The 15,000-nt window shown below is 43.6% G+C and overlaps 2 protein-coding genes across 8 annotated transcripts in view; one reads left to right on the top strand and one right to left on the bottom strand.

The window, feature by feature from the left end:
* Positions 1 to 5,176, top strand: part of ptpn23b (protein tyrosine phosphatase, non-receptor type 23, b) — a 13,336-nt gene extending 8,160 nt beyond the window's left edge. For all 3 annotated transcript variants that reach the window (XM_027144384.2, XM_027144385.2, XM_047808195.1), the window contains exons 13-21: positions 1 to 12; positions 572 to 686; positions 910 to 975; positions 1,555 to 1,691; positions 1,839 to 2,144; positions 2,283 to 2,437; positions 2,519 to 2,670; positions 2,753 to 2,932; positions 3,086 to 5,176. The exon at positions 1 to 12 is cut by the window's left edge and continues 68 nt beyond it. In XM_027144384.2, coding sequence (XP_027000185.2) covers positions 1 to 12; positions 572 to 686; positions 910 to 975; positions 1,555 to 1,691; positions 1,839 to 2,144; positions 2,283 to 2,437; positions 2,519 to 2,670; positions 2,753 to 2,932; positions 3,086 to 4,550 — 2,588 coding nt within the window. In that variant the 3' untranslated portion in view covers positions 4,551 to 5,176. The remainder of the gene's footprint in view (positions 13 to 571; positions 687 to 909; positions 976 to 1,554; positions 1,692 to 1,838; positions 2,145 to 2,282; positions 2,438 to 2,518; positions 2,671 to 2,752; positions 2,933 to 3,085) is intronic.
* cspg5b (chondroitin sulfate proteoglycan 5b) overlaps positions 1 to 15,000 on the bottom strand; it is a 36,661-nt gene that overhangs the window by 12,307 nt on the left and 9,354 nt on the right. The window contains exons 2-7 of one of the 5 annotated variants that reach the window (XM_047808196.1): positions 11,542 to 12,373; positions 10,323 to 10,511; positions 9,147 to 9,294; positions 8,405 to 8,461; positions 7,965 to 8,093; positions 5,614 to 6,088 (exon numbers count right to left, since the gene is read on the bottom strand). In XM_047808196.1, the coding sequence (XP_047664152.1) occupies positions 5,840 to 6,088; positions 7,965 to 8,093; positions 8,405 to 8,461; positions 9,147 to 9,294; positions 10,323 to 10,511; positions 11,542 to 12,373 (1,604 nt within the window). In that variant the 3' untranslated portion in view covers positions 5,614 to 5,839. Of the gene's footprint in view, positions 1 to 5,613; positions 6,089 to 7,581; positions 8,094 to 8,404; positions 8,462 to 9,146; positions 9,295 to 10,322; positions 10,512 to 11,541; positions 12,374 to 15,000 lie in introns of those variants that run through there. The other 4 variants (XM_027144408.2, XR_007139418.1, XM_027144407.2 and 1 more) reach the window with 4 other exon arrangements.

The raw sequence follows: 15,000 nt of genomic DNA, 5'->3' as shown, positions 1-15,000 counted from the left end.
CTGCAGTGAAAGGTAGATCAGTGAGTTATTTAGATTCTTGTGTTCAAGTGAAAGACAAACAGAAAAAATATAGAAATATAAATAGAGCATTATGCCTCACAGCAGGACTGAGGTGTTTGTGCTGATGCCCCATGTTTGGGTTTTTATCAGCACTGTCTGACAGTTAAACATCTCCACCTTGGTCTCATCAGCCCAAAGCATTGTTCCAGAATTTTGTGGTTTGTTCAGATGCCACTTTGCAAACTTAAGTCTTCTCCATATTGTTCCAGGCTCTTTTCCTTTGTCTCTGAGCATTAAAGGTTGTGACCTTGGACGTTGAAGTTCCTGGTTCTCCTCTTGAGGATGATCTAATCTTCTATATCTCATTAGCAACACCTGGCTGCTTACTACCATCAGAATGACACTGGACTTAGGAAGCGTTTACTTATTGTTTCCACACAGTTATTATTTAGCCCTGAATAAGCAGAAGGTTTCTGTTTGTTTTTCACATTAAGGTGGGAAACGTTCTGATAGGATCCTGGTTCAACCCAAACAGAAGGCTGTGTAAACCTTTTCTAACCACTTTGTGTAGGATCTTCTCTGGTAAAGCCGATCCCTGTCTCCCCGACTGACCCCAGCACCACTGGTCCTGACCTCTTCTCCAACCTGGTTCCTCTCGCAGCTCACGTGGCTTCGTCAGTCTACAGGTAACTTGAAGAGAATCAAAAACATTAATTTTACTTCCAAATCAGTGTGTAAAGTATTTGCCCTGCTCCTTAGCATACAGCTTACGGCTTTAGTTATTAGCACAATTCATGTAGATGACTAGCTGGAAGAAATACTGTTTAAATGTATTGTGTCCAGGACGTGGTGTTTAATCATACATGGAAATGTCAGTCCTGTCTGTATAATAAAGCCTGTCTGTTTTAGTGAAGAGAAGGCCAAACTGCTCCGTGAAGTAATGGCAAAGATTGATGAGAAGAACCAGAGTTTAGGGTAAGGAACACACTCGGACATCATGTCTTCATATAAAGTCATGTCTTTATTATGTGGTAGAGGAATTTTTAGCACGTGGTCACAGAACATTAGTCCAAAGGTCTTCTGACTGATCATGTGCTAAAGCCTTATGGGAGAGTGACGTGTGTGATAGCACTCCCAGGTAAAGGAAACCATTTTTCTCAGTATATATATATATATATATATATATATATATAATCTACTCCTTTTGATTTTGTGGATTGTCCCTAAAACCAGGTTGTTCCTCTAGCATTATAGCAGCTATAAGCATTTGTTTGTGAAACGCTCATTGTGGGGAAAAAAGCTGCAATTTGTTAGTGAGGAACCATAAAGCATCTGAAGACTTTCCACAGACTCTGACACTAGAGATTTCTTCTAATTTCACTAAATATACATCTCCTGACAGAATAAACAGTCTAATGAACTATCGCACATGTACTGATCGACTTTACAAGTATCTGTTCATGCAGAAGTCAGTACTTCCCATTTTTAGGCTGTAGTGAAGACCAGCTTTATTTTGTCCATATGGATTATTCTAAAACTCTTTTTTTCCTCCAGGAGTTTTATGGACTCTTTGAACTGCGATTCAGTGGATTTGGACATGTTCAGCTCTGTGCCTTCTGTATTACTGGAGAAATGTGCAGCACTCAGTGTTCAACCAGATGCAGTAAAGAGATTAGTGCAGGCCATGCAGGGTGTGTAGTGACTCCACCGACACCTGATACAAACTGACACACACTTTAACTTGTACATACACCCATCAGGGTGTTGTCCACATCTCTGTGTTTGTGTTGTATATGTGTGTTATGACCACACTGTGATCATTTGACTGTGTTGCACAGCTTTGTCTGGCGTTTACACTGATGTGGGCTCTTATCTGGAGGAAGTGTGTAATGCACTGGAGAAGGATGAAGTAGGAGAGAAGGCCGTGCTGAATGTGGTTGGGCAGAAAGAATTGCCTCCCAGGCCTGCTGAACTAACAGAACTCCAACAGGAGTTCAGGAAATATGAGGCAGCCCATCAAGTAGCCAGCCAAAGCAATACTGAGCTCCACAAAGCCATGAACCTGCACATCCCAAACCTGCGTCTGCTTCAGGGACCACTGGATGAGCTGAGGAACAGCCTGCCTCAGCCTCAGCTGACTCAAGGTGAGACTCTTCAGATGATTATATTCTATTCCTGTCATGATTCTTGACCTGATTGGCTGATTAGTGAACTGAATGAGTGTCTTTAATATATGTGTGAAGATGTGTTTGGATGTCAGTGACTCTGTCCTTGTCCTTTAGATGACTTATCATCCTGGCAGACAATGAAAAGGATTTGTGGTAAAGTCGATGAGATGCGTAAGCAGAGGATCTCGTTTGAGAAGGAGTTTCGTGACCTCATTCAGAAAGATGACATTACCACTACTCTGGTGACCACTGAACGTTCTGAGATAAAGGTGTGGTCTGCAGGACCTACAGTTTCAGTAATATCGCACTGGGGTCTTTTGACCTATTCTTATGACATTGTCTGTCTTTAGGCCTTGATTGAAAAGCAGCTTCATAAATATGACCAGTTGAAGGGATACATTGATCAGAACCTTGCAGCTCAGGATAACATTATTAAAGCTTTGACCGAGGTTAATGTGCAGTGTGCCACCATTCGAAAGACCCTCAGTGTCACACAAGAACAGTAGGTGTATTTGTATTTGATTCCTGTCATTGGAAATGAATGTCCTCAGATGTATGTGGTTATTGTGGTTATTGCTCTGCAGATGGAACAGCTTTGTACAGTCTGTGGTGGCTTCATATGAAGCTTATGAGGACCTGTTGAAAAAGGCTGAGGAAGGTACAAGTTTTTATCAGGACCTAGAAAAAAAGACATCTAGCCTTTTAGACAAAGTTAAGACCATCTCCATGAGCAGAGAAGAAGAGAGATGTACCTTGATGAAAAGGTAAGAGCAACACTGTTAAGACATCACCACTAGCAGATACTTTATTTTGTAGAGTAATCCAAATACATGTTTAAACTCCTGCAAGATCAATTTAAAGTCAAACGTTTCCCACTGTTACTCATACATAACTATATTCCATCCTTGTTTCCATAGAGAAGTAGCAAAAGTGCCTCCTCCTAGACCTACTGCTCAAAAGCCAGCGCTTGGCAATAAAATCATTCCTCAGTCTAGCACCTCCAGCATGGAGGCTTCTGTTTCTTCACAGGATGTACCCCAGAAACTGCACAGCCTACCCCCAGATGCAGCCTTAGCTAGAGGTCCACCACTCCCTAACATTGGTCCCTGTGGACCAACCCCTCTCACTTGGCCACCAGGGGCAATCAGACCTCCATTTCCAACCCAAGGAATGCCACAGATAATACCTACTAATCAATCCCCTTATGGTCAAGTTTCTGGAGTCCCAAATCAGGTGGCACCTATACAGCATCCTTCAGGTTTTGCTGTACCTCAACAATTTCAGCCTGGTCCACTCAGTGGCACCACACCAAATGTGTCCCAAATGCATCACCAGGGCTTTATGGCAGCACCCTGGCATAAATCACCAAGTGTATCCTTTCCTATTGTTTCTGCAAATTATACTTCACCCCCTGAGATGGGACAATCTGCTGCAAGACCAGGTCTACCTGGAAATGCTCTCATGTGTGGTGGACAACAAGGTCAACACATGCACACTGCCATGCCTCAGTCCTCTTCTACTCAACAAACGATTCCAGGAACACAGTACCAAGTTTTCCCCCCACAACCTGGACATGGCATAATCTCTCAGGCAAATAGGGTTGCCTTTTTTGGGCAAAGCCAGCCGTTCCCCCATTCTGGACAATTCCAGCCTCCAATGCCACCCCAGAGCCAGACTCAGCCAATCCCAACTACTGCATACTGGCCTACTTTTCAGCCAGGCCTTCTATCAGTAGCTGGGGAAGCTAAGGTACAACCATTCCCTCCTGGTCCTGTAAACCATTTTCACCCAGGACAATCTACACAGAACCAGCCCCAAGTTCATATGGGCCATGTTCTTCCCTCCATTCCATCTTCTCCACCTCAAGAAATGCCTGGAACCCTCCAGAATGCTAACAGACAAACATCTTTATTTCAAAATACCACTCCGGTACCCTTCAGCCAAAATCAGCCCATGCCTTTCGCTTACCACTCCTCTGATAACTCTCATATTCCTCAGAGAACGGCACCTCTAGAAAGTAACATGTATTTTCAGGGTGGAACTCCTCAAATCCAAGCACAGCCCCTTCCAGCCCTAAACACATGTCAGCAGCCCACTGCTCAGTTCAGTAACATGTTTCAGACAGGGCATCCTCTTCAAACCCAACATATTCCACCACCTCCGATTAACTTGTCTTCTGGACCAAGTACTGTCCCAGTGATGGATAACCCAAATCCCCCTGCACTTACTGGTATACTTACACCTTCCCCAGCTCAACCTATACTTTATAATCAGACTGGGTCTCTTCTGAAGCCTTCGTCCTCTGAGAATTCCTTCAGTGCAATTGAAGACAAGGTGAACCAGCTCAGCATTGCTTCACAGGGAGCAGCTCTAGATGGATGAGAAGATAAAATCCAAGCTGTTGTAATGTCTTCAAATAACAATCAAGTTCATTACCAGTCTCAGCTAATCTTAACCAACCTAATTATAATGTGAAACTGGAATGTGTGTATAACACAGCACATGGCGTGTACCTCCACCCCCAGGTACCTCCACCCCCAGGTACCTCCACCCCCAGGTACACTGTGAATATAGCTGATGGAACCTGAGACCCCAAGTGTGTGGAGTCATCAAATCAAAATACTGATGACCCACAGGAGGTATCTTAAAATGTTAATACTCATCGTTGATCCGTAAGCAAAGCTCTAAGTAAAAAATTAGCATTAAATGTTCTGACACTGTACTATAGCTAACTTTCTGACAGACAGATGTTGTACCTAATGAAACACCCAAAGGAAAATGCATGTAGTCTCTAATTTCTGGGTTTTTTCTTGATAGTCTTTTTAAGGGCATTAATAATAAAGATGGTGCGTGTAGATAATGGATTCATTCAGCATCAGCATAAATAAAGATGTGACCAATGACAGGTTTATCCTTCTGAACTATGATGATCTGTGTATATCTGTTTCCCTAAACTTTGTATGTACAAGAAGTGCTTTTGGAATAAAGTTTATAATGTTTATCAAGTTCATCAGTATTGAGCCTGCTGCATTGCCCACAAATATGGACATGATCCAGAATTAGCCAGCTACAACATTCTGCTCTCACATTACCTCTTGAACACACCAGGGTTCAGTCGCTCCTACTGAAGTTATCCAGATTAAATGGTTGCACTTCACTAACAAGAGAGCATGAAAACATGAAGCTTTAAAGGTGACACAATAATGTACAATATGTCCAAACCATATGGAACTGATGGTGTTATAGATATGTAATAATCAGGACTGATCTGTAATCAAAGGATCAACAGTCTTGTTCACATCATTCAAGTGTTTATTAAAATTAAGTGTTAATCAGATTAAAAACGTGAAAAAAAGCACCCTGTTAATTAGTTATCCTTCACAGCGTTTGCTGTATCAGTTAAGATCTCGAGGTCAGGGTAGACATCAGAAGTGTCTGGGAATGATTATACAGTAGGTATGCCTGTGTGTGTGTGTGTGTGTGTGTGTGTGTGTGTGTGTGTGTGTGTGTGTGTGTGTGTGTTCCTGGTTGTTACAGTCCTTACAGATGTGTGTGTACCTGACTGAGAGTGTTGGCCAAAGCTCAGTGAAAAAAATGGGCCTTAAAGTAGTTGTCATTCCCAGACATTGCCGTGGCGTCACCATGGCGACCGTTAAACATTTTTCAGTGTGTTATGGTGTGCAGGCTTTCCCCAGGCGAGGGTTGGGTGTCCTGGAAGAAATGGCGCTGTATCCAGGCTCAGAGCCTCGTCTGGGGCGTATCTGGGGGAGAACATTCCCATGCCTGGAACGTCCCGGGGAGATTTTTGGGGATTTAGGAAGCTTATAGAGGAAGACGTTATAGTGAAGCGGAGGGCTGGTTTCAGGGTACGTCTTTGCTTCTTTAGGGAGGAGCAGCTCCAGATCGATGGTCACACCGCTCTACAGAGCAGAACACAGAATAAAAAAGGAACAAAAACACACCAGGTAGATGGAGTACATTTACTACACACACAAAATAAAAAGATGTAGTGTACGTTTAAAGATTTGTGCACCAAACTTATCAAACAAAACTGTACTAGTGGAGTTACAAACATGAGGTATTGAGGAAAAATAAAAGGCTGATGCTATGAAGTGAGATTCTGCTGGAAAGTTATTGTGAATGAGCAGCTCTATCATCTTTTTCTATCCTGATGGGACTAATCTCTTCCAGGATGACCCTCTCCACATCCTGGGAACTGATGTGTTAAACAGTCTTCACCAGCACCAATGTTCAGTGGAAATCGGCCATGTTGAGATCTTTAGTCCAGCAGAGTGAGTGTGGAGTGTTCAGGGTGAAGCAGCAGCTAGGAGAATGCAGGCAGTGTGGTGTATTACAGTTACACTCCTTTCTGGTGACGTTATGTTACATGAGAAAGAACAAGCTGGAGAATCTGCATGGAATATCAACAGGTGAGGTGTGTTTACGGGAACATGGGTTAAAGGTCCACAACATACATAACAAATTACACCACCCTTCAACCCCTCAGCACCAGCTCAGGTATATAATCAAGCCATGCACAAGACCCAGAAGATGAGAGAGTTGGAGAAAAGGATATATAAAGCAAGAGAGGAGGAATGGTGGAGTACAGGAATACACTGGGACCAGCTCAGTACTGTCAAAAAGAGCTTTATTCCAGAAAACAAATTGTGTTTCTCATCAACCACAGACTATTTCTAGAAAAGAAGGCAGAAAACTCAGATATTACACTAACATGAAGTGAAATAACATCATCGGAAATGAAGAGTATGCTTTTAACATGTAAACATCGGCCTACTCACTGACAAAAGAACAACAAAACTAAAGATTTACACTCACCCTGTTCTCTATAGTTATTCACAGTTATACAAAAGAACACCAATGCATGCCAACTCCAAAGAGCCAGGACAGAGAGGAGGGCAGAAAGGGACTGACACACAGCAGCTAGGGCTGAAGGAGGCTGAAGCATGGATGGTGTTTGCTGTGTGATGTAGCAAGGAGCAGAGGGAAAGAAGACCACTTTGGAGCTCTGGAGCGTCTTGTATGGATAAACATCTAATGCACATTCTAATGTAGTACCAAACAGTGTCATGGAACAGCTCGAGTGTTTAAAAGGAACACATTCAACACCTCAACTGGCCTGAGCCTTCACCAGATCCAAATAATCAAATCTCAGATTCAGTTTGTGATTAAATCATCACAGAGCTTGGGTTACACTGGCCCTACCTGTCCCTGTCCCTGTCTCTGTCCCTGTCCCTGTTCCTGTGTGCATAGCTGTAATGTTAGAGACCTGCTCCATCTCCACACTGGATATAAGCTACTGCCTTGGAGTCAAATCATCTCCTGTAAGCTCTTTATCCTGGGTGAAGTGAGAATAAGAGCCTGGATGTCACACCAGTCCATCACAGTACATCACACACACACACACACACACACACACACACACACACACACACACACACACACACACATCTAGTGTGATAATTCTGAGAAAACCTACACAGACATGATCTATAAACTATACATTAATTTAACCAGAACTGCACACATTGATAATAAACTGATCTACAGATGGAACAGGGACCCTGGGGCTGCTGCTTGTCTTTATTATACATGACCTCTGGGACATTAGCGTGTTGTTTACGTTCCATTAAAATCCAATATCTAGGTGGAGATGGGATAGCTAGGTTTCTAACAGACAGTCTGTGGGTGTTAGACAGATGAAGAGAGAAGTATGGTGGCCATGCGTCTGCTTGTGCTCGGATCCTGCTACTACATCATGTTCTTCAGAGATTTTACCTCCTCTGGATCATCAGTGCTGATGGTGCTGTTCTCATTCTGAGGTGGCAGTGAGTTCTGGATGTTTAGAGCCTCCTCTTCCTCCATAACAGGGGCTTTCACTGGCTCCTCTGGCTTGGTAGCATCGTTCTGCACACACACATGATACAGAACATCAGTTCTGTCGAATTCGATATAAACCCATGATGTCTAGAGTCGGTTAAAGTCTCAGACGGTGTGTAAAGAACAAGCAGTGATCACTGAACACCAGAAGGAAAAGCTAAAGGTCTAACCAGCATGACAGAGCAGCAGAAGGCAAGCTTAGCATACAGGAGCTCTAGTGGATCTAATGATAGTGAAGCTCTGAGAGAGAAGCTGCAGTGTGATGGTACTGTCAGAGTTAGTAAGAGTTCAGCAGCTACAGCTGACTCCAAGCTGACTGGGTTTACAGGCTGGCTTACCTTGCTGCAGGACTCTTCAGGGGGTTTACACTCCCACCTGTATCTGCTCATGGTTTTCTATGGTGTGGGATGGTGAGAGTTGGTCAAAGCAGTAAAACACAATACGATCAGAATTATTGCTGCAGCCCAGACCTGTGTACCATCAATTATAACCTCATTATAAGAATAAAGATTCGCAGCGTCGGTTTCAGGAACCGGTCCGTGAGACTGAGGAACAGAGGAGTGTGAAGATGAGGACAGGACAGAAATATAGCCTCAGTATCTTATAACAGAGAGCTGGACTCACACTTTCTGTGTCAGCCACTCACTTTCAGGTGCACAGATCATCTGCATTTGGTGACGGCCACAAAACGTCGTAAAGCTCAAAAGGCAGAAAAGACTTTCTCACTGGTAGAAGTGAATGTTATTTTGTGTTATTTGTGCCAATAAAAATATACCAGAATTTTAGCTGCTTACCATATATGGTGATTTGGGGGTGTGTCTTTATGCTAATGAGCAGAAATGAATATGTGGAATTTTTGCTTAGCATCCATTCCATCACAATGAGCATGTTCTCAGTAAGTTCTGCTGGCCAACATGAACATATGCTTCTGTTCTTGCACTCGTTTATAATCTCAAACACACAACACAGTAAAAATAAAAAAGAAGGGATAAATAGGAAGCTATATGGGGAAGTTAGTCAAGAGAAGTGAAAATCTGCCACAAAGAAGAAGGGAGGGAAGGAGAGTAAAGCAGGAGTTACCTGACAGATAATGTTATCATAGTAAGCCAAAGCATGGGGAGAGTTAGACGGAGAGCCACACTCATTCCTTACGTTAGCTTGAGAGCCTTCAGCCACGGTGGAGAGAGAGAAGTTATCATTCAGCTGCTCCGACTGTGGCCTGCACTTACTGGGGGTGGGGGTGGGGGTGGGGGTGTTTGGTGAGAAAGAGAGAAAGACCTCTATTTAGACATCACTACATCACTATAGGGACTAATAATAGATCAGTATTTGAATATTGATGAATATGTTGTGCTGTGTTTTCTCTGCCACTCTTCATCCTCATATAGCCCTCTCCCTCCTCTCCCCCTCCCTCCTCTCCCTCTCCATCTGCTCCCTGGACTGGGTAAATCATTCTGTCTGCACAGCTGTATGTAGGTCACTCAAACACACACACACACACACACACACACACACACACACACACACACACACACACACACACACACGTGTTTGTGTGTGTGGTGTTTGTGTGTGTGGTGTTTGTGTGTGTGTTGTGTGTATGTTCGTGTGTGTTTGTGTGTGTGTTGTGTGTATGTTCGTGTGTGTGTTGTGTGTGTGGTGTTTGTGGTGTTTGTGTATGTGTTGTGTGTATGTTCGTGTGTGTGTTGTGTGTGTGTGTGTGTGTGTGTGTGTGTGTGTGTGTGTGTGTGTGTGTGGAGTTGGGGTGTGTGTGTGTGTGTGTGTGGAGTTGGGGTGTGTGTGTGTGGAGTTGGGGTGTGTGTGTGTGGAGTTGGGGTGTGTGTGTGTGTGTGTGTGTGTGTGTGTGTGTGTGTGTGGTGTGTGTGTGTGTGTGTGTGGTGTGTTTGTGTGTGTGGTGTGTTTGTGTGTGTGTGGTGTGTTTGTGTGTGTGGTGTGTTTGTGTGTGTGGTGTGTTTGTGTGTGTGGTGTGTTTGTTTGTGTGTTGTTTGTTTGTGTTTGTGTGTGGTGTGTGTGTTTGTTTGTTGTGTGTGGTGTGTTTGTGTGTGGTGTGTGTTTGTGTGTGGTGTGTGTGTGTGTGTGGTGTGTGTGTGTGTGTGTTTGTGTGTGTGTGTGTGTGTGTGTGTGTGTGTGTGTGTGTGTGTGTGTGTGTGTATGTGTGTTTGTGTGTGTGTGTGTGTGTGTGTGTGTTTGTGTGTGTGTGTGTGTGTGTGTGTGTTTGTGTGTGTGTGTTCTAACCTGCGTTTTCGCAGTTGACTGTTTTCGATTTTGAGTAGATGGAGTTGTTTGGAGAACACAACGATGACCATAAAGAGTACGAGCAGTGTGACGGAAAAAACGCTCACTACAATGCACATGACTTGGAACTCCGTAATGACAGACTCACATCTCGTACCTTTGTTCCACATGTAATCCTGTATATTACACCTGGGGGTGGGGGGATAGTAACAGAAAGAGAGAGATAGCGAGAGAGGAAGAGAGAGAGAGGGGAAGAGTGAGAGAGAGGAAGAGAGAGAGAGAGAGGAAGAGTGATAGAGAGGAAGAGAGAGAGGAAGGGAAAGGAGGATGGGGGTTGAAACAGAGGTAAACATGAAACACAAGATTACAGAATTAATGCTGACAGTCAAACTATCAAACAGTACAGTGTGTGTGTGTGTGTGTGTGTGTGTGTGTGTGTGTGTGTGTGTGTGTGTGTGTGTGTGTGTGTGTGTGAGTGTATTAGAGGCCAATCAATTGCAGGAGAAAATCATTGTTGAAGCGGAGCAGACAGTTGGGCTGTGAGCTGAATCCAGGACACACTGATTAACACTTTGTGTCTTTGCTTAGACTTTTCCAAACCTCACGCTCCAGTTCCAGTTACTAACTCCAAACTCTTTACTACACACAGTCATATTTATGTGATGTGATACAGTATGCTACTCTGTTAGCAATATTCTCTTTAAATTCAAATTGTCTCAAAGCAGCTTTACAGAAGTATAGAAACAGAAGAGAGAGAAAGAAAGAAATATATAATAATAATTTTAAAAAAAGGATCAAATGAAATAAATGAATACTTACATTTAAAGTTTAAAATTAATTTAAAAATATTATTTTATCATTTAAAATACTATGTATATCTATATCTATGTATATCTATCCCTATCCACACACACACACACACACACACACACACACACACACACACACACACACACACACACACACACACACTGACGAGTGTGACCCAGATCCCTATATGCAGCTGTTCAGGATCAGTGGGATATGGTATAGAAAATGGGTCAGCAGCAGGAAGGTCAAGAGTGCAGGAGATTTACCATCCAGTGAGGAGAAAAAACATCTAGAAGCTTCAGTGGAAGGTTGTATGTAATGAAATCTCCAGACAAAGGTTATAGATCTAATCAGTGACCTTCACTGTGATTCTCCACCATCCGCATGAGAGAGAAGAGCTGACCTTTACCTGCAGAACGCTCCAATTCCTTCCACCACATAACACTGGCCTCCATTAAAGCAGTAACTGGTGTAGACGTCACAAGGTGATTGGCAGGTCCCATTCCTGCGAATGAATCCCAGTAGGCATCCGATGTTCTCCACCCTGTCCAGAGCCCCTGCAGGTCCTGACTGATTGTAGCCACCAGATGCTCCGTCCTCAGGGGACGGAGACCAAGAGCCTGCCTTCTTTACCTGCTGAACGTTTTCATCGTCCATGTCTGCAGGTGTGGACCGATCATAATCAGCATTGCTCTCAGTGGTTGAGTAATCAGGTGACAGATAATCATAAAAATCAGTCAACGTCCAAGAGGTGGGATCTCCACCCTGAACCTCCTGAGGTGGGATTTCAAGCTGGTGGTGTTGATCAGGTTCAGAAAAGCTCACTTTAACGATGGGGCTGGACTCATGTGTCTCGCTGAGGAACAGTGACTGCTCATGTGAAGGAGAGCGGCTGTTGAGATCTAGGACGCTTCCATCAGGCTGTAGAATTTCAGCAAGCCAGCGAGGTGTGTCGTCATGTGGGTTTTCCTCTTTAAAGTCCAGTTGGGCTTTGCCGTGAGACATGGTGGGTAGACCTGCACCCATACCACCTACAGCCTGCTCCCTCTCAGCTGAGTCATAAGGCCTGTTCTCACCCTGTCCACTGATTCCAGGCTCCTCAGCTCCACGCAAATGAAGGCCATGGTTCTGTGGTGAGGAAATGGGCATAGCTTCAGCATAAAGTGCAGCTTTAATCCCCGCCACACTAGTGCCAGCATGCGAGGAGTTAAACTGAGTGGCATTGGACACCAGTGAGCTGCCTGGAAAACAAAACACAAACAAACGTCTGATTAATCCATTTAACAACCGCACACACAATACACAAATAGGTCGAACACCTGAGGATACATTTGGATTTTGTGACTCCAAACTACTGAGCAGCTTCATCTGCAATCACAGCTGCAAGTCTTCTCAGCACATCTAGCTCCAGCTCTGCCAGATCTTCTCTGGATGGAGATGGTCAGTGAGATCTTGCCACATTTGGACTGTTTGCACAGAGTAACTCTGATTAACTCTATTACTGCCTTGTCTTTGGCCCCATCAAACTTTTTAGTCGATGTCTGGATCTGGATCCTACCAACACTGTGGGGAAGGTGTCAGGGTGATGAGCAGTGTTGTGTTTAAAGTGATAAAAGTTAGAACCAGGGTTCTAGCAATAGAACCAGCTACAGCAAACAACACACACACACACACACACACACACACACACACACACACACACACACACACACACACACACACACACACACACACAACTGAACACTGAACTGTGGCCTGTGGTTGTGTGAGGTGGCTGATTTCTTTCCCTACATTAGATTGAGGCTTCATTATTAGGAGCTCTGATTTACTAATGTACAGAGCAGGAATACAGACTCAAGGACACTCACACACACACACACACACACACACACACACACACACACACACACACACACACACACACACACACACACATCAGCCACACAATGAACCTAATTGATTTGTTTTATTCCCCGTGTCCTGTGATCCATGTCAATGCCCTATCGTGTCCTGCTCACAGATACACATCATCATATCTCTTAGACTGTATCTCACAATCACATCCACCCATAAAGCAGAAGATTACAGCTCAGTGTTCAACACGATCATCCCCAACATCTGGAAATGAATCCAACCTATACAGAGAGGAGGTGGAACAATTGAGCTGGTGAAACGACAACAATTTGTCTCTGAATGTAAATAAAGGAGGTCCTTGTCGACTTTTGGAGAGGGTCAGCTGACCATGCTATCTTGCTCATCAGTGACTCCATAGTGGTGAGAGTCAGTTGTTCCAGCTTTCTTGGGATGCATATTTCTGAGGACCTCATCTGGACTACTACTTCCATCTACACAGTTAAGAGGATACAACAAAATCTTCCATTTCCTGTGAAGATGTTGTTGTACAGCCCATCTTTACCACCTTCTACATAGGAACTGTGGAAAGCGTCCCGGCCCACTGCATCACTGTGTGGTTCAGAAATCTCAAAACCTTAGAACACAAGTCCCTACAGATCATAGTGAGGACTGAGAGGATTATTGGGGATATAAGGATCAATTCCATCCCTCCTACAGTCTGTTCAATCTCTTCCATCAGGCAGGAGCGTCCACAGCATCAGGACACAAACTACAAAGTTCCACAGCATAAAGGCCACAGACTATAAGGTTCTGAAACAGCTTATTTCCCCAGAGCCCTGAACACCCTGGTGCCCCTCATCACCTTGCTCCCACCTTCATTGTGCACTATGGTTATTAATGGTCACTCATTGGACACCAACATTTATTGTGCGCTAAAATGCACTAACACTGGTCCTGTAACACATCTGCTTACATCTGTACTCAGGGACTTTAACTGTACTACTGCACACATCTGCACACAGTCACCTCTGACTATGCACTTGTGCTTTTATCTACATTTTTTCTACATTTGACCCCATACCTCACACCTACCTCCTACTTAACACACCATTGCTCTAGGATGGTAAATGTTTACTGCTTATTTATTTTTATTGTTATTGTTTACTGTTTAAATTCTACCTCACTACCTAATGCACATTGGTCCATAGTAATGGCATCTTTTGTATTCTGTGTATGTGGAAGAATGAAAATAAAGTTGAGTTGCATTTCTGGTTTAGCAGGAAATTAAAGGGGAGGTTGCATTATCCTGTTGAGACCTCACATGAGGACATTTTCTCACAGACTTCATTGTCTATATATATTTATTGTACCAACCTTATATGAGGACTGTTAGGTATAATTATTTTGCAAAACTGCTTCCTTGAAAACACTGATTAAATTTATAGTTATCAGCTATGCATTAAGAGAAAGTCAGTAAACCTTGTAAAGTACACAACAGTAGCATACGGGTCTCAGGAGGTTAAATAATATTATATATAATAACCATTTCAAGCTTAAAGTGTTTATTTGTTCACGTGTTTTTCACCTCATCAGAGTGATAGAATAAAATTTGCTTCAGGGAATTTGTAGTCTGCTTTGGTCTCTCTCTCTCACACACACACAACACACACAATACACACAAACATATTGGTTTCTAAGGAGCAATCTACCCCCACCCCCCTGAAAAGCCCCTTCAGAACAGAGCCTCTTCTGTCTTCGTGTCTCATTTCATGTGGCCCCTCTCATTTGTGTGGTTCCCACCATCTCGCCTCACACTGAGGATTAGTGAGTGTGTGTCTCCTCACAGCATCTCTTCACTCTGACACACTACATCTTATTATTATTATTTCACTACTGAGCTCATTAACATGCAGGATCATGCCCCAGGACCCCAACACCCAATGACTGAGTGATTCGGAGGAATCCTGAATCAAAGACCGAGGGATTGAGGGACATGGAGTGAGGGAGGATGAAA

The sequence above is a fragment of the Tachysurus fulvidraco genome, chromosome 24, assembly GCF_022655615.1.
Source record: "Tachysurus fulvidraco isolate hzauxx_2018 chromosome 24, HZAU_PFXX_2.0, whole genome shotgun sequence".
Lineage (NCBI taxonomy): Eukaryota > Metazoa > Chordata > Actinopteri > Siluriformes > Bagridae > Tachysurus > Tachysurus fulvidraco.
Note: the sequence above shows the minus strand (reverse complement) of the source record. Positions and strands in the feature narration are given on the sequence as shown.